The sequence below is a fragment of the Myotis brandtii genome, unplaced genomic scaffold (assembly GCF_000412655.1).
Source record: "Myotis brandtii unplaced genomic scaffold, ASM41265v1 scaffold197, whole genome shotgun sequence".
Classification (NCBI taxonomy): Eukaryota; Metazoa; Chordata; class Mammalia; order Chiroptera; family Vespertilionidae; genus Myotis; species Myotis brandtii.
Genome location: NW_005357346.1, coordinates 2,536,626 through 2,554,468, shown reverse-complemented (window position 1 = coordinate 2,554,468; position 17,843 = coordinate 2,536,626). Strand labels below are relative to the sequence as shown.

At 53.4% G+C, this 17,843-nt stretch overlaps 1 protein-coding gene across 1 annotated transcript; it reads right to left on the bottom strand.

Moving 5' to 3' along the window:
* Nucleotides 1-4,111: 4,111 nt before the first annotated feature.
* Nucleotides 4,112-15,731, bottom strand: RD3 (retinal degeneration 3). The gene is made up of 3 exons (XM_005865185.2): nucleotides 15,446-15,731; nucleotides 7,333-7,814; nucleotides 4,112-5,230 (listed from the first exon to the last, which is right to left on the bottom strand). The coding sequence occupies exons 2-3, from the start codon at nucleotides 7,626-7,628 to the stop codon at nucleotides 4,936-4,938; spliced, it is 591 nt and encodes a 196-aa protein (XP_005865247.1). The 5' UTR covers nucleotides 7,629-7,814; nucleotides 15,446-15,731; the 3' UTR covers nucleotides 4,112-4,935.
* Nucleotides 15,732-17,843: the final 2,112 nt, after the last annotated feature.

Genomic DNA, 17,843 nt, shown 5'->3' with positions numbered 1-17,843 from the left:
TGAGATTTCCCCCAAGTTTTTTAAATATAAATTTTAGTGTTTTGTTTCTAAATGGCAGGAAAAGAGAAGGCTTTAGCTGGCTATTTGCGAGCATGTTTGAGAAAATAAAACATGTGGAGGTGGAGAGTATTTTAATCAAATGAGAAGTCAAATTAGATGTATTGTCACTATCAATTTTTAACATTACTTCAAGGTATTCAAGAATCTTGGTTGCAGACCTAGCCGGTTTGGCACAATGGATAGAGTGTTGGCCCATGGACTGAAGGGTTCCTAGTTCGATTCCAGTCAAGGGGATGTAGTACCTCAGTTGCAGGCTCAATCCCCGGCTCTGGTCCGGGCACGTGCAACCAATTGATGTCTCTCTCTCTCTCACATGGATGTTTCTCTCTTTCTGTCTCTCCCACTCTCTCTAAAAATCAATAGGAAAAAAATATCCTCAGATGAGGATTAACAACAACAACAAAAAAGAATCTTGTTTGCTGTTGAAAGAATTTAAATCAAATGAACACAACAAGGATCTGAGTGAGTAATTTACAGAGGAAGCCATTAACTCCTGCATATTTTTAAAAAATATTTTTAAATATATTTTACTGATTTTTCACAGAGAGGAAGGGAGAAGGATAGAGAGTTAGAAACATCGATCAGCTGCCTCCTGCACACTCCCTACTGGGGATATGCCCCCAACCAAGGTACATGCCCTTGACCGGAATCGAACCTGGGACCCTTCAGTCCGAAGGCCGACACTCTATCTGCTGAGCCAAACCAGTTAGGGCAACTTCCTGCTTATTAATACTAATGTTTCATAAGCGCTCTAAGTTTAAACAACACTTCATTATGGAATTAAATTAACACAGCATGATCAAAAGTAAAACAGATCACAACTTTCTTGTCAATAGCATAAAAAATTGGACTGATTAGATTCTTATTCAAAGAAATAAACTGCAGCCCTGGCTGGGTGGCTCAATTGGTTGGAGCGTTGTCCTGTGCACCAAAAGATTGCAGGTTCGATTCCTGGTCAGGGCTCATACCTGGGGGGTGCAATCGATGTTTCTCACATCTCTCTCTCTCTCTCTCTCTCTCTCTCTCTCTCTCTCTCTCTCTCTCATCAATGGGCATATCCTCGGGTGAGGATTAAAAAAACAATTGCAAAAATCATTTGTTGGGAATAGAGAAATTTGAATATGGACTGCGTATTAGATGATATTTAAGAAATCACTGTTAATTTTGTTGGGAGTAATGATATTGTAGTGACACAGATAAATTTCCTTATTCCTTTGCGGTGCATACTAAAGTTTTCAGGGGTGCAGGGTCATGCTGTCTGGGGTTTATTTGAAAATACTTCACAAAAAAGAAAGCAAATATGGTAAAATGTTAATAACTATTAAGCTCTGGTGATGGGAATATGAGAGCTCCTTACACTTTCCCTCTATTTTGCTGTTTGAAAATGTTTACAACAAAAACCCAAAGTGAAATAAAATGTAACCGCTGAGTGGCCCAACCCCACTGGCTCCCTCTAGTGGCCAGTGCTGGTGAGTTGCAAGCAAACGGATAATCCTGGAAGTCTCTGAGCAACCCCAACCCTTCAACAGCCAACAGCTGCCATCACACACTCACTAGGAGCTTCTCCATCTGTTTTGTTCTTTTATATGTTACGGAGTTTTTAAACTAGAAGTTGAGGCGGACATCATCACTCCCTTTAACAACCTGAATCTCACAGAGTTGATTCCCGATTGGGATTCGCTGCAGCAGGACAGCCTGAGGCTGGTGGGTTCCGTCTGTTTTACTGAGGTGGATGGTCAGTTACCTCAACTTAAAAAGCAACACAACACTGAGGGCTTCGGGTCTCCCTTTCCTTTGGGGAGAATAGGCGCATGTGGGGGGTGGGGAGGAAACATTAGACGTTCTCTTAACTGGCCTCTTGGACCCCCACCGGGTGGGCCCTGACACTCCATTTCCTCCTGCTGACCCACATGCAGGGCACCCAGGAAGGTCCAGGCTGGTAGATCCTTTTCTAATTCTCTTCCACAACTTCTGCCCCTACCAACTGAGTTATCTGCTTACCACGGTTCTCTTCTGTTTTTTCCAAAACTTGTTTGGGCCAGTTCTTACTGTTATAATTAAAGACACACAACCCAATGCAACTACGTGTAGCACTCCCATCAGACAACCCACACGTGTCTCACACACACAAGTGAACACAGCTGGGACCTACATTAAAAATTGGGCAGTTAAATGAGCCATAGTTTGTCTTAAAATATCTAAGACGTTTAAGATGTATATTTTTATTGCAGTCATTCTTAACTTTTACCAGTTATGTGAACGAGAAAATCAACTCCATCTTGATAGTGTTGGGTGAGAGGTTTTTCACCATCCTATGATTCTCTGTCCAGATTTGAGTGAAAATAAGTTTTTTTCCCACTGAGCTTTGTGAGGGAATATGTGGATTTTTCCCTGCTGACTTATCTTCCCCTGGCATTTTATTTACATTGAGATTCACCTGCATAGGGCCCTTGGTGGTCCGGAGCTGCCTCTTGCTTCAACAGTGTTTGGATGGAACAGAACCAGGGACACCCCTTCTCCCAGCCTCCGGCCACCCTCCAGCGTCTTATCCAGTCACCACGGTCAGCACCATCTCCGAGACCAGCCAACACACCGGTTTTTTTCTACCTTAACTCCTTATGCCGAACAACCACGAGCTCCCAAATTCGTCAGAATTTTTCCACCGAGGTGGAGGCTGCGGTCAACCGCCTGGCCCCCTGCACCCCCTGCCGCTGCGGCCGCCCACACCTACCTCTCTCTGGGCGAGATGGCGGAGAAGCAGCAGGAGGGTTCAAAGTGTCTCTTTAAGTTGCAAACCCAGCTCGGTGGCCGCACTCTCCCCCAGGACGCGCTGAGGCCTCCCCAGATGAGTGGGCAGAACTCAGGGCGCCAGGGAGGCCGCCCTGGCCTTGGGGAGGAACCTGACCAGGCCCCTGTGGACCTGCAGGCCCTGGTTCTGCCCCCACAGACGCTCAGCTCTGATTCCTGCAGAGCCACTTCCGGGTGAGGAGGTGAAGCTCATCAAGAAGATGGGCCACACCTGGCTCCCTCCGCAGGCTGCGGCCCCAGTCTGGGCGGGCGAGCGGCTCTAGGAAAGGCTCCGCCTCTAGCACCACTAGGAGCCTGTGGAGCCTGGAGGCCTGTGAGGGGCCCCTCTGCCTCCCCTGGTGCCTGAGCCTCTCCCCGAAACTACTAGCCATTCCTTTAACTGCCCTGAAGCCCTCTCCCAGGCATTGGACCAAATGGAACAGTAAAGCTTTTTTGCAGCAAAAGAAAAGATTCACTTACATTTTCTCTCTTTTTTTAAAGAAATCTTTCATTTATTTATTTTTGTTGTTGTTAATCCTCACCAGAGGATATTTTTCCATTCATTTTTTAGAAAGAGTGGAAGGGACTGGGAGGGGGAGAGAGAGAGAGAGAGAGAGAGAGATCGATTGGTTCCTGCACACGCCCCGACCAGGGCCAGGGATGAGCTTGCAACCGAGGTACTTGCTTCACCTGCGTTTTCTGAGTGCCTGGATAATTGGGGGCAGACACTTCCCCCCCACACACACACACACACCCCACTTCAGCCCAGAGTGTGTGGGGACTCACTATGGATGAGTCCCACACTGGAGACTCCGCATGCCCATCATCAAGCTCTGACCCGTAGGGAGGCTCTCCTGCAGCATTTCAGGTGCCTCGAGGTCACTGAGGGGCGTGGGCTCCAGAGGAGGCCGAAGGGCAGGCGTGGCCAGACTCAGAAGGGGCCCTGGCGGCAGAGACCCGGACTCTCCAAAGCATCCAGTGGGTAGCTGAGCCTCTAGGACAGCGGTTCTCAACCTGTGGGTCGCGACCCCTTTGGGGGTCGAACAACCCTTTCACAGGGGTCGCCTAAGACCATCGGAAAACACATACATAATTACATATTGTTTTTGTGATTAATCACTATGCTTTAATTATGTTCAATTTGTAACAATGAAAATACATCCTGCATATCAGATGTTTACGATTCATAACAATAGCAAAATTACAGTTATGAAGTAGCAACGAAAATAATTTTATGGTTGGGGGTCACCACAACATGAGGGACTGTATTAAAGGGTCGAGGCATTAGGAAGGTTGAGAACCACTGCTCTAGGAGGAGCTGCTGGGGACTGGCCACCTCCCAGGAGATGACACCCTGGGGTGGGGTGACGGCAGCCGACCTCTGCCCCAGCTCTTTTCTCGGAGAGCAGCTTAGCCCCCCAGGCCAAGGCCAAGGTAAGACAGAAGCCAGACCACAGGCAGGTGCAGACATAGTCCTCGGACCTGTCCCATCATAGCCCAGGACTCAAGGACTCAGGGACAGAGACAGTGTACAGGGACAATCTCACCACCCACAGGGATCCGTTTAAATGTGGGAGAAGTGTGGCCTTCTCTGAGCCCCGGTGTCCTCACTCAGAAGTCAGGCGAGTGGACCCGGTGACCTCTCTGGCCGCTTCCGGCTCTGCTCGCCCATGAGGCTGGGGCCCACCTGCAGTGGCAGACCCGCCAGTCACCAGCAGGGAATGGACACCACCCAACAGGCCCCGAGTCGTTACCCAGGGAGATGGGGTGAAGGGACAACCCTGGAGTCGGGGTGAGGACTCAGGTCTTGGCAAAAAGTCACGCCAATTCTTCCTCTTCCGGAGAGAAGCAGAAGGTGGGGCCCTGGTCTGTCTGCCGAGACCCAGGGGACCGAGGGGGCCCAGCGGCAGCTCCAAGCCCTGACCCTGGGAGGGCTGGGTGGGCAAGGGGCTTGCTCCATCTGACAGGGGTGCCTTGGGATGGGGCCGCCCGTGGCCGCGTGGCAGGAGGTTCCAGGACCTGGGATGGTCACAGGCCTTTCATGCCCCCAACCCACAGGTAGCTTTGCCCCTGGGCAGGAGCAGGGGGTCAGTCCTCCTGGGGCGCCCTGAACTCGGGCATGCTCCAGGTCCGGGGCGGGGGCCGTGCATCCCGCTCCACGTCCTCCGAGATGGTGGGGATGTCGCTGGCGAAGGGAGCGATGCGCGTGCGGGTCTTGAAGGTGGCCAGCGCCAGGCCATGGGGCCGCAGGCTCCACTGCCGGGTCAGCCTTCGGGCCTCCTCCTCCTGCTTCGTCTGCTCCAGCACCTCCTGCAGCACCGAGAGAAAGAGCCGAGACACCTCCCGCACCTCGGGCTCCTGCTCCGCCAGCAGCTGCCGGAACCTGCAGGGAGGGGCGGTCACCTGGTGGTGGCACCTGGCCTCAGGGGCTTCCGTGTGCACCCCCTAAGGTCAAGTCCCAAGTCCCCCACTTCTCCTGAAGTAACTCAGCGTCACCCCACCTCCTTGTTGCCCCAGCCCATCCCTAGTTCGAATCCCAGCTCTGCCACTTGTGGCCTCCATGAGCCTCAGCTTCCCCGTCTGTAAAGTGGGGTCACAGCCACTTTTTTGGGGTGTAATGAGCTAACATGGAAAATCCTGACACTGGCCCCGGTGATCCACATCGGTGTCGTGAGGGGAGCCCACTGCTTTCACCTCCCAGGATATGAGGCTTTCTGGCTCCCCGCCTCCCTCCATTCTCCACTCTCCGCCCACTGGCCGGAGTGGTCTCTCTGAAGTGTGTGTCCGGTTCGGCCACTGCCCTGAAGTTTTCCTTCCGCCGCTCCCATGGCTGTTGGCCCATGCACACCGGGTCCCCCGCTCTGTCCCCGTCTGTGCTCCAGCCGGGAGTCTCACATGGGCCCCCAGCCCCGGGTTCTCTGGCTCCCTGCTGGTTCCTCTGCCTAAAAGGTCTCTGCTGGGTCTCAAGAATGAATGGTAGTTACCATGGCGTTTACTACATGGGTTCTTCCACCATATGAGTCAGGACTGCTCCAAGCTCTCAGCAGGGACGGGAGGCAGCCAATGTGACAAGACCATCACCATAGGTATGTCCCCAGGCTCCCCGTCATGTATGAGGTGTGCTTTGCCAGGTTAGATTCCCTCATCAGCACCAGCCCCCCAAGACTGACCCCTGCCCCTGTCCCCAGGGTGCTCCTGGAAATAGATACATTCGGGGGAGAGGGCCCCCATGGTACAGAAAAGTGGAGAGGGTAAGATTCTCAGCCCGGAGGAAGAAGTGGGAGGGAGTGACAAAGACAACAAAATCCAGAGGCGTGTAGACAGAACTGGAGAAGAGTTTTTAAGGGGCATTTCAGAGAAAAAGGTGTACAATAGATACACTCGTTAAAGATGGGTGAGAGAAGCCCGGCCAGTGCGGCTCAGTGGTTGAGCATCGACCTATGAACCAGGAGGTCATGGTTCGATTCCCAGTCAGGGCACATGCCCAGGTTGCAGGCTCAATCCCCAGTGTGGGGCATGCAGGAGGCAGCCGATCAATGATTCTCTCTCATCATTGATGTTTCTCTCTCTCCCTTTCCCTTCCTCTCTGAAACCAGTAAGAAAAATAATATTTTAAAAATAAAAGATGGGTGAGAGGAGATTCTGGGGATCTCAGGGGGTGGATTTTAAGATGTTTTATGTGGATCTGTATCTCTTTACTAGTGTTTGAGAAATGCAGATAAAGAAACCGAGTTACTTTTGAAATTGGACTAATGCTTCTTTGACTTCAACAGGAATCCATCTGATGCTGGACTATGTAGGTCATGGTTTTGTTAAGGTTACACTTATATTCAAGAATATTGTTGTACCCAAGCTCTTAATGTTCCGTGCCCTAGGGCTCTGCAACCCCTTACTTATACATACACACACACACCCTTTAGGCACGCTAGTTTGAAATAGGATAACTGTTATTTGGGAAAATCTCTCTAAGAAGGTAGCGTGGAAGATGAACTAATGGAGAAGGACCCAGCTTGTCAAAATCCAGGATAATGACCATCAGGACAGGGATCACACACACACACACACACACTCACACACACACACCCCCCTTAGGCACGCTAGTTTGAAATAGGATGTTATTTGGGAAAACCTCTCTAAGAAGGTAGCGTGGAAGATGAACTAAGGGAGAAGGACCCAACTTGTTAAAATCCAGGATAATAACTATCAGGACAGGGAGATCAGAAAGTTCAAAGGCCTGGGGTTCTCTCCTATCAAAACCCATGAGCCTGGACCCAGGAGCCACCCTGCCTCCCTCTGAGCCCCTAGCGTGGCCTGATGTTCCAGGGCCTCTTCCAGATTCCTCCTCCTGCCTTGCTCCTTCTAACAGACGATGGGTCATCCAGGCCCCCTGGCCCCAGTCCTGGTAACCCCAGGCCCTGCCACAGCAGCCACCCTCCCTGGAGCCTGCAGCCCAACAGCTGGGCCCCATGCCAGGGCCAGGCTTACCTGAGGATGGCGGGCCCACAGTAGGACGGGGGGATCTTGGCGCAGACATCCTCTAGTTGCAGCCGCTCACCAGGGCTGAGGTCGTAGGTGGCCCGGGGCGGGCTGGCCAGCCAGCTGTAGTCCACTCCGGTGCAGATCTTCCTGCCCGCACTGCTGCGCTCCCGCTGCTGCCTCTCGGCCTCGTGCATCTGCCCCGCCAGCTCCATCATGAGTGTCTCCAGCACCATCTCAGCCGGGCTCCGGGACGACAGTCGGGGCAGGGCCTCGTTCCACCGGAGCCACGGGATGAGGGACATGGCCCCCTGACCCTGCTGAGACAGGGCAGAGTGCCTGTGTCTTCCTTGGGCCCCTCTGCCGGTTAGGGTGGGAAGAGCAAGGAGGAGGGAGGAGAGCTGGGATCCCAGTAAGAAGATCTACTCCGTCCTCACGGCTGAGTGGCCTCGAGTAAGTCGCTTAACCCCTCTGAGCAATCATTTCTAATTCTGTAAGACAAGATGGGGCTGTTGTGAGCACCGGTTGTGAATAAACTTGGGATGTTCTAAGCACCCCATAAAAGTGAGATACATCCATGGTTATAGTAATCCCTAAAACATCCAGATGATTGAGCCCAGAGAGACTGCCTCCTGAATCCCTGCTGACGCCAAACAAAGAAGGAAACCTACTGTGGATGTCTGAGCACAATCTTATCCCTATGATTGAAGGGCGAAAATTCACACACACAATACAGATGCTTACATACTATGTCAACCCAACAGGAAAATACCCTAAATTTCTAAATGTCCCAGCCTGTGGCTGAAGGACGCTTAGAATAGTATGGGCTTGACATCATCCTGCAAAAGACACAACTTACCTTCCATTTATTTATTCATTTACCCCTCATTCGTTCATTCAGTCATTCATTTGGGAGCACTAATCCAGCACCGTGTGCACATCTGTGCAGGACCACAAGTGGGAAAGCCTGTCAGGGGCCCTGCTCTCCAGTGACACAGGGCGTGATGAGTAAGAACCATCACATCAGTGGAAAGAAGTCGACGCGGCTGGTGAAGCACAGAGTGGGTACTGTGGGGGGAGGGAAGGAGTGAGTCAGATGATGAAAGGGACCACAGAAGGCTTTGTGGATGAGAGCGGTGAAGGGTGAGTGCGGCCTCAGACACATGGACTGAGGGAGAAGGTTCCCGGGTGGAGGGCCCCAACCTGGTCTGCAAGGAGCATCAGGTGTGAAGGCAGGGCCCTAACCCCGTGGTCGGCAAACTGCGGCTCGAGAGCCACACGCGGCTCTTTGGCCCCTTGAGTGTGGCTCTTCCTAAGCCTTAGGAGTACCCTAATTAAGTTAATAACAATGTACCTACCTGTATAGTTTAAGTTTAAAAAATTTGGCTCTCAAAAGAAATTTCAATCTTTGTACTGTTGATATTTGGCTCTGTTGACTAATGAGTTTGCCGGCCACTGCCCTAACCCATCAGCATATTCCCACAGTCCTGCTCAATATGGGTTTGGTGACTGACTGACTAGGTGAATGAATGAATGGGTGAATGAATGAATGGGTGAATGGGTGGATGAGCTGCCCTTTCAGGCATGCCCCGGTGCCTGTCAGGGTTTGTGCCCGACAGCAGTGAAGGTAAGTGCCACTCCTGGACTAAAATCTGAGTGGATCTCTGAGGTGCCCCAGCTCCCCTTTCGGTGCCTTTTCCCCTCCAGGGGGCTCCCCTTTTTCTGAACCATTTGTCCTCTTCCTGCCCAGACTCCCCTGGTGCGGAGTAAGGAGATTCCATGAGCTCAGTCTCTACAGCTTGGCCGTGAGGCCTGTGTCACCTCCTGAGGACACACAGGCTTTAGGCAGCCCTCCCACCTCTCTGCACCCACAATGCTCAGCCCACAGACATGAGTTGTTCATGCTGGAGAATCAGACACACATGGGAACATGATTACGGGGTAGAAGTCGCCTTCTGGAGTGGCACAAATCAAATTGTCTCCTTACCCATGGAGACTTCAACAGCCAGTTCCCTTAGCAATCATCAAAATTAGGAAATCTAAAAACTGTTCCCCTCCACGCAGCCTGAGCCTATCACCCGAGGGGGCCTCAGATTCCACCCTGAGTCCTCCCTGGGAGGCGGGAGGGAAAGACCGACCGTCAGACCCTCCTCTTGGGGTCCAGGCAGTTAGGGCCTCCTCTGCTCAGTCCTTAGCCACTCGGTGTGTTCAGAATACCGAGGCTGGGCAGGAGCATGGGGAAGGGGGGCGATGGGGTGGGCCGTGGGCCGTCCTGAGCACCAGGGGCCTCTGCCGAAGGCCAAGGGATTCGATTGCTTCAGGCAGAGGGAGGCCTTGTATGACATACTACCCTTCCTGGAGCGCCAGTGTTTTAAAGTACATGGGTCAGCCAGAGTATGGAAGCAGGAACAGGCTGTTGAACCTCAGAGGGAAGGCCGGGGAGGGTGGGTGGGAAGAGGTCAACCAATGAACTTGTATGCATGTATGCATCACCTGTGGACACAGGCCATGGGGTGGTGAGGGCCTGGCGGTGAGGGGAGGGGGAGTGAGAGAGTGGGCTGGAAGAGGTTAATGGGGGGGAAAGGAAGACCTATGTAATACTTTCAACAATAAAGATTTTTTAAAAATTAAAGTAAATAAAAAATGATGAGTATTTCAATGCCAAATAAATAAATAAATAAATAAATACAGTACTTGGATCAGGTTGATGCCTAGCACCAAAAGGTGTCATTTTGAGGGTTCATTCACCCCACTGAAGGGTACTCCAAATACGCATGGGTCAACAGTGCCCGCAGGGACTAGGGACTATGCTGGGCCATTCCACAGCTCCGTGCCTTCATCGGTGTCCCTCCCTCTGCCTAGACACTTATGAAATAAAATAGGCATGTCTTTCTTCCTTGTCAATATACCTTTATAGCACCTTGGAGGGTCAGGTTTGAACTGAGGATGTTTGGCCTCCTTAGAGTTCTTCGCTGGCACGTGGCAGTGTGGGCTGAGCCAGCTCCCGGCCCTCAGCCTGCCCCCCTCCCCTTCTCACACCCCGAGGGGCGTTGCAAACATGCATGAGACCCCCCAGCCTTCACGTCCAAGCCTCACCCACGACCCTACCAACAGCTGCCCCTTTGATCCCCTCAGGCTGGTCCACACTGGTGATACCACCCTCGGGGACTGGGCCTGCGGAGGACACCTGCTCAGGCTCAGGAAGTGGGCAGGCGACTGGGAAGGGATTTCGGATCTCAGTACCTAAGGCCTGATCTAGAGGGGAAGTGACCCCAGGATGAACACATCTCCTTAACCTCCCGGACTCCTCACCTCAGGTGTGGCTGAGCCAGAAGAAAGCCAGAGTGTAGGCCGGGGAGGGGCCCTCCTCCCAGGGTCAGGCTTGTGCCCATGAGATAGATGCTCAACCCACATCTTCAGACGGCAGGGACTGGGTGGGTGACCCCACACGAGTCCTGGGCTTGGTGAGTGCTTAGCTTCTCTGGCCCAGGTGGTGGGGTCTCAGGGGGACAGGGGCGTGTTCTGAATTTTTTCCTTCCCCAACCCCCATGCTCTCTGCCTCCAACCCTGGCCGGAGCTGGAGGCTTGGACAGAGACAGGGTTTCTGTCCGGCTATTTCTGTCTCTGGTGCCAGCTGTTCTCCCTGGAGGCTCTTTGGCAGGTCTGATTAAGTTCTTAAGGGCAAAGGAGGGAGGCAGGTGGAGGGAGGGAGAGCAGCCAAGAGAGGCGGGCCGGCCAGACAGCCACAGGTTTATCCCAGGGTCTCCCCAAAACCTGACCCACAGCTGAGACCCCATGTGAGTTTGAGCTATGACTGAGTGTCTAGGGAAGAAAGTGATGGCAGGTGTGGTCTGATCAAGACACCCAGAGGTGCCCTAACTGGTTTGGCTCAGTGGATAGAGCATCAGCCTGCGGACTGAAAGGTCCCAGGTTCGATTCCGGTCAAAGGCATGTACCTTGGTTGCGGGCACATTCCCAGTAGGAGGTGTGCAGGAGGCAGCTGATCGATGTTTCTCTCTCATTGATGTTTCTAACTCTCTATCCCTCCCCCTTCCTCTCTGTAAAAAATCAATAAAATATATTTTAAAAAAAAAACACACTCAGAGGTTCGTCAGAAGAGCAGGGTGGTCTTTGCTGAGTGCTCTTGCACAACTGGGATTCTACCCACCCCCCTTGTTCTGGATTAACCCCGTGGCAGAGCCAAACTCCCCAGTGTTCGCTTCAAGGCCCCTCACTCCTGCTCCCCCCGGCCCTGGTAGCATGCACCGTGGTGACTCCGGAACCTTCCCGGGAGGAATGCCTGCTTCCCATTCAGTCAACAGCACCGACAATCTGCCTCTGATGCAGGAACATTGATTGAATCCTTGTTTAAGAAAAAGTTAGGACATTTTGGGAAATTTGAATATGAGCTTGGGGCTAGGGAATGAGTATTGATTTTCTTAGGCATAAAAATGGTATTAGGGTTATAGGGGAATAATGATAAGTAGCCGACGTGTTCATGGCTGAAGTATCATAATGTCTGCAATGTCCCACATTCAAATCCTTCAGAGAATGTTACATGTATATGCACACATGCACAGGGCAATGTGGCAAAATGCTAACAATTGTTTTATCTAGGGGGGGATTTGTGGGTGTTTATTGCACTATTCTTCCAAATTTTCTACATTTTCATATTCATAATTGAACATTATTTTTTTAAATATATTTTTATTGATTTCAGAGAGGAAGGGAGAGGGAGAGAGGGATAGAAACATCAATGATGAGCGAGAATCATTGATCGGCTGCCTCCTGCACGCCCCCTACTGGGGATCAAGCCGGCAACCTAGGCATGCGCTCCTGACCAGAATCGATCCTGGGACCCTTCAGTCTGCAGGCCAACACTCTATCCACTGAGCCAAACCAGCTAGAGCTGAACATAATTTAAAAGTTGGAAAACGTCTAGCTCAAAACTCACTCTTTGTAGGAAGCCTTCTCAATTCACTCTGTCTGGGGGCTTGACTTGCTCCTCAGCACCCCTTCCCGTGGTTTCTGTCACATCCATTTAGGGCGCTGTGGCATTTCTCACAGTCGGGTGTGGGTGTCGAGGGAACAAACCATGGTGTCTACTGGGCGGGTCTGGGCTCTGGAGCCTGAAGCCCAGGCCTGAGTTCTGACCCACTCATGACTCCGCAGACACAGGTGGGAGTGTGCGGTGTGCCTGTCACCATGCTCGGCGCTGGGCTCCCTGCAGGAGCCTACATTCATGAGAGCAATGGACACAAGCAGACAAGCCATGGCAGCACTGCTGAGGGGCATGCCCAGGGGTGCAGCCCCTCTGTCTGCAGGGCCACAGCTGTGAACCGGCTACAATACCAACGAAGGGCGTGCCCACTCTGGCCTGGTTGATGGCCAGCTCGGATGAGGAGGCAGTTTTGGGGGGAAAGTGCAGGCTTTAGCAGAGGGAACCTAAGTTCAACGCCCACAGCCCTCCCTCCCTGCCATATGCTGCCTGTGTCCAAATCACCTTCGTTGCTCCATGCCTCAGTTTCCCGGTCTGTAAGATGAGGTGATAAGGGTAGTAATGTCCGTGTAAGTGCTAACTAAACCAACAAGGTCTGTGACTGTCCCTCAGTGTTGTGTCCTGGGGCCCACAGGGATAATTCAGCAGTCAATGAACTCACAATGGGGGAAAACCATCTTTGCTTCCACTAACTGGAACTGGAGTGTAGTATTGCCGCCAGTTATGAGCATGTTCCCAGACCTCAGCAGTAGCATCACTCCTGTGACTGTATCCCCAGCAGAGACCACAGGTATAAATAACACGGCAATGCTGTCACTCTTGAAATATCACGTCAGCTCATCACTACTGCGAAACCATGGTATTTGTTAGAGTAGACCTGCCACTAGATTTTATTATTTTACATGTGGATGGAAGGGGAAGTACATATATTACTGTATCTCAAATTGTTTTTTTAAAAAAATAGATCCCTATCCCTAGCCCGGTTGGTGTAGCTCAGTGGTTGAGTGTCGACCTATGAACCAGGAGGTCAGTGTTCAATTCCCCGTCGGGGTACATGCTGGGGTTGTGGACTTGATCCCCAGTAGGAGGTGTGCAGGAGGCAGTTGATGAATGATTCTCATCACTGATGTTTCTATCTCCCCTTTTCCCTTCCTCTCTGAAATCAGTAAAAATACATTTTAAAAAATAGGTTGGTAGCTGTATTTTAATGCAGCTGGTTTCTTTTGTCATCTTATAAACTTAATTTTATGCCGTTAGAAACATTTTGCTGAAAATGTGTCCACAGGCTTCCTTCCGAAGGGGTCTATAGCACAAAAGGTAAGGGGCCCCCTGCTTTGGCGCAAGCTTGACCCCAATCCTGTGCCTGGCCTTGCCCAACCCTGGCTTCTGGGGGAGCTGAGCCCCCTGCCCCCCATGAAGGGAAGGCTCGGAATGAAGCCTCAGTTTACCCAGCACCAGTAGAAAAGCCCTCACCTGTTCAGTCTCTGCCCTTTGGCATCACTCGCCCATACCCTTTCTCTTCCATTCTCTGCTCTTCCCCCTCCTCCTCCCTCTCCCCCTCATTACCCCTTCCACCCCCACCCTCTCCGGGCCTTCCCTTCAGTCTATTTTTAAACATCCCTGAGGATCATGTCTTTTCGGTGACTCCCTGGGCGAACCTACACCAGCTGTGGCTCGTTAGATACACCCAAAAACCACCTCCATGACTCAAGGGCCAAAGGAGCCTGGTTCCAGCAGTGAGCAGTGAGAAGGGGACCAGGGACAGGGACCAGGGCGGTTGGCGGGAACAATGTGGGTTGTACCTCAGAGCTGGAAGCTAGGCTCCGACGCCCTTGCAGGAGGAGTACTGAGGCCAACGGCCCCGGCCAGCGAAGGAAGGACAGTGCAGTTCCTGCCAGGAAGCTGTTTTCTTGCTACAAGGGGAACCCCACCCAGACTCCCCCTCTGACGCTGGGCTCTAACAGCTGAGCTGGGCAGCTGCAGGCCAGGGTGAGGGGCTGCCCTGCACGGTCCCCAGGACCCTGAGCCCCTGGGCCAGGCTGTCCCAGGCTCCTGCTGCCTACTGAGCAGGACCAAGGTCCAAGGCCAATTTCACAGACTGCAAACTGACCTTACTTTTGTTTGGCATCACAGAAAAATAATAAACGTCATTCACCAAGCCGGGTGTGACCCCGCCTGACCTGTGGGCCTCTGCCCACCTGACAAACACCTGCTCACCTTTCAGGACGCACCTGGGAGGTCAGCAGCAACCCCTGCAGCCTGCCCCTCGCTGCCCCACACCGAGGCAGAACGGCATGCCTGCCGCTGCCTGGCACCACGGCCTATCAGCATGGCATCCGAAGCAGACAGGTTCCTCTCTTCATTGTTTTCCTCTCTCCCCACCCGGCTCCAAGCTATGTGAGGGCAAGAGCTGAATTTGTTGGGTCTGCTGGCCTGCACAGGCACTTGCTTAGTGGGTCCTGAACGAATAAATGAACTAATGAATGAATGGCATTCTTCCTCATTCTGAGGCTGAGGTGCAACCAGGAGAGGGTAGCTCAGGTCCTAGAGACAGACCACAGCTGGAAGGGGCTGATCCCATAGTCACAGCTCAGACTTTCCCTCCCAAGCTTGACCCCCTCCCCAGAGTGCAGCCAGCCGCCTTGGCCAGGCTCCCTCTCCTGGGTGGGCTCCTGGGGACTCACATTCAGCTCCGTGGAGGGGGCTGAGGCTCACACACCATCCATGTGTCCTGGTCCCAAGACTCTGCACCATGTGCTTCGTAGGCGCTCAAGTCACAGCTCTCGAGTGGATGAGAGAATCTCTGATGTGGCTCTTCCCCTGCCTGCGTCCTCCCCATGGAAGCAGGAGAGAAAATGCTGGTTCCAGAGCCAACAGAAGCTATGGCTTCCCCAGGGTTTATGAAGCCAGGACAGGCCACGGCCCGAGGATGCTGCAGAGCCCACTCTGCTGGAACAGCGGAGGGTTGACGGGCCTCCCTCTGGCCATCTGGGCCCTGGACTCAGACGCCTTATGAGCCTGCAACAGCCTGGGGCCACCCCTCCCAGGTCCAGGCTGGCGGGGCCTCCGCTGTAACTTCTTAGGGCGCAGGAGCCACTGTCTCCTGGGGAGATGCCCTCTTACCTGGCTTTCTGGGCTCAGCCTCTGCGGAGGTGAAGGGTCCAGCAGGGGTCCTGCTTTCTGCTTCCCAGGCTGGGAGGAGAGAGTCTGGCTCTTTTCAGGGAAAAGCAGAAAGTTGGGCAGCCAAAGGAGGGAACCTACATCTTAAGCATCTCCCTCCTCTTTCTCCCTGTGGCTGGCTGCCGTCTCTTTCTGGCTCTCAGAAGTTGTGCTGAAAGAAAGCAACGCTGACCAGAGGAGGCAGCGAGCCTGGTGTCCCAGGAGTGTGTGTGCTGGTGTCTCAGGAGGCCGGAACCAGAGCTCCTCTGATGAAGGGGCGGGGCCAGCTCCTGATCCGTGGTTGCCGTGGAGACCCACCTAAGCCTCTTTCACCTGGAGCTGTATTATCTGCAGAGGGAGCTGCCTGGCCTGACGCAGACACCTGAGAAGCCCCAGGTGGTGAGAGCGGCCTGGACCAGGTGGCATTCTGGGCCCCTTCCTCCCCCAGTCACACTCTGGGTGCCACACACTGGGGAGCAAGACCTCGCTCATCGCACCCTCTGCAGAGCCCTGGGGGACCCTCTGTGGGTGGGTGTTTCCAGCTGGTTTGTGGATGGGTCCTAGCTGGAGGTCACCTCTTCCCACCTCCTCCCCCCACCAGGAGAGGGATGGGTGCTTCTAGTGGCCTGAACAGGTGTGTCTTCACCCTTGCCTCACACACCCTTGTCTGTCCTCCTCTTTGCTAATGGAAATTCTCTGCTTCCCTCAAGGCAAGCTCAAGTGCAGAAAGCTCTGCCTCGCTGGAGCTGGAGGAGGGGTGAGCCTGGGGAAGAATCCAGGGAGAAGAGGGAGCGTGGACCGCGGTTCCTGGCTGAGGTGCTGGAGGTGACTGTGGAACTGGCAGGGGCCCAGGTTGCTGCCGGGCATCCCACACTCACCGGGCCGCCTGCCTGACTCTGGGCTCTGCACACAGCTCACTTGCAGACGGTTCTGGCCACGGCCACCAGTGAGCCAGGCTGCAACTCACAGACATTCGGAGGCACCGAAACGGGGGCCTGCTGCCCGGTGAGAGGCACCGGGGTACTGTGCTGGCCACTGAGCTGCCTTATAGTAGCTCCGAGGTCAGTGGTTCTCCACCTTAATGTAAATATCTGATATGCAGGATGGTCTTAGGCGACCCCTGTGAAAGGGTCATTCGACCACCAAAGGGGTCGCGACCCACAGGTTGAGAACCACTGTCCTAGGTGATGCTGTACCAGGTACCAGGTGAGGGAGTGACTTCTGGGCACATCGAGTCCTGTGCGTGGAAAATAAAGCAGCAACATCGCCAAGAAGAAATTGAACTGGGCCTGCTGAGCTGGCTCGGCTTGCCCACCTGCCTGCCTGTATGTTTGATTGTTTCCCTGGGTGATAAGCCGCTTGGTGCTTGCTCTGTGGCTGGTCCCATTAGATTAGCTGCCTTCCTGCCTCATCTGTCTTCTCCAGCAGGGGTGTGGAGTCAGGAGCCGGGCCATACACTTCTCCTGACCCGTTCACAGCACCACAGTCACAAGGATTGGTTCCCAAGTGGCTTCCACCCCAGGGCCAGCTAAGGCCGGAGCGACTTGGAACAGACAACTATGAGTCCTCGCCTCTGAGCATCTCATCACCATCCTGGCCCTTCCCTGAGGGCAGAAATTCCAAGGCACTTCCATGCTGGTGGGGAGGGAGCAGCAGGACTCGGAGGCCCTTTGGGAAAGTTGCTCGAAGTGACAAGGAGAAGGGGCCAGTGACCACGTCTGTCACACCTCCTGCAGGCAGCACCGCTGTGTGGAGCACGTTTCTGTGCAGACATAATGCTGGGAGCTGGCTGGGGAGGGGTGGTGTCATGCTCCTCCACTGCCCCCACTTCCCAGCCAAACTTGCAGGAGAGTAGACGTCAGGGAGCGTGTTAGAGTTCAGAGCTAAAGGCTGTGCGATCTTGGGTCTACTACTGACCATTCTGTTTGATTGAAAAAGTTCATCCCCTTCTACAGCCATGCATCACCTCACCCTCAAACACCCACACAGCTAATGAGACCTGACGGGTCAATCATTCTGAGCCAGCAAAAAGGTTCCATTGCAACCATGTGCCAAGGCGAGATGTGAGCTTCAGATCCTGGCCTGTGACTCTGGGGAACACGCACACAGGTGACCCGGTTTGGCATCCTCCTCCCGACACCATGGGCCGCCTCCCTGCCCTTTTCCAAATGATGCCTGTGACCAGGAGAGGGGTCCATGCCCACCCTCCATCCCGCCCCTCCCCTGCCTGCTGCCCTGATACCATACTTCAAAGAGAGCTTGCTGTTTGTGTTGATTGCTAATTTATTTTGATTCACCGGCCTGCAGCGGCTTTGCGATTATCCATGCTGAGTGTGAGCTGGTACTGGAGAGAGAAGGTGGT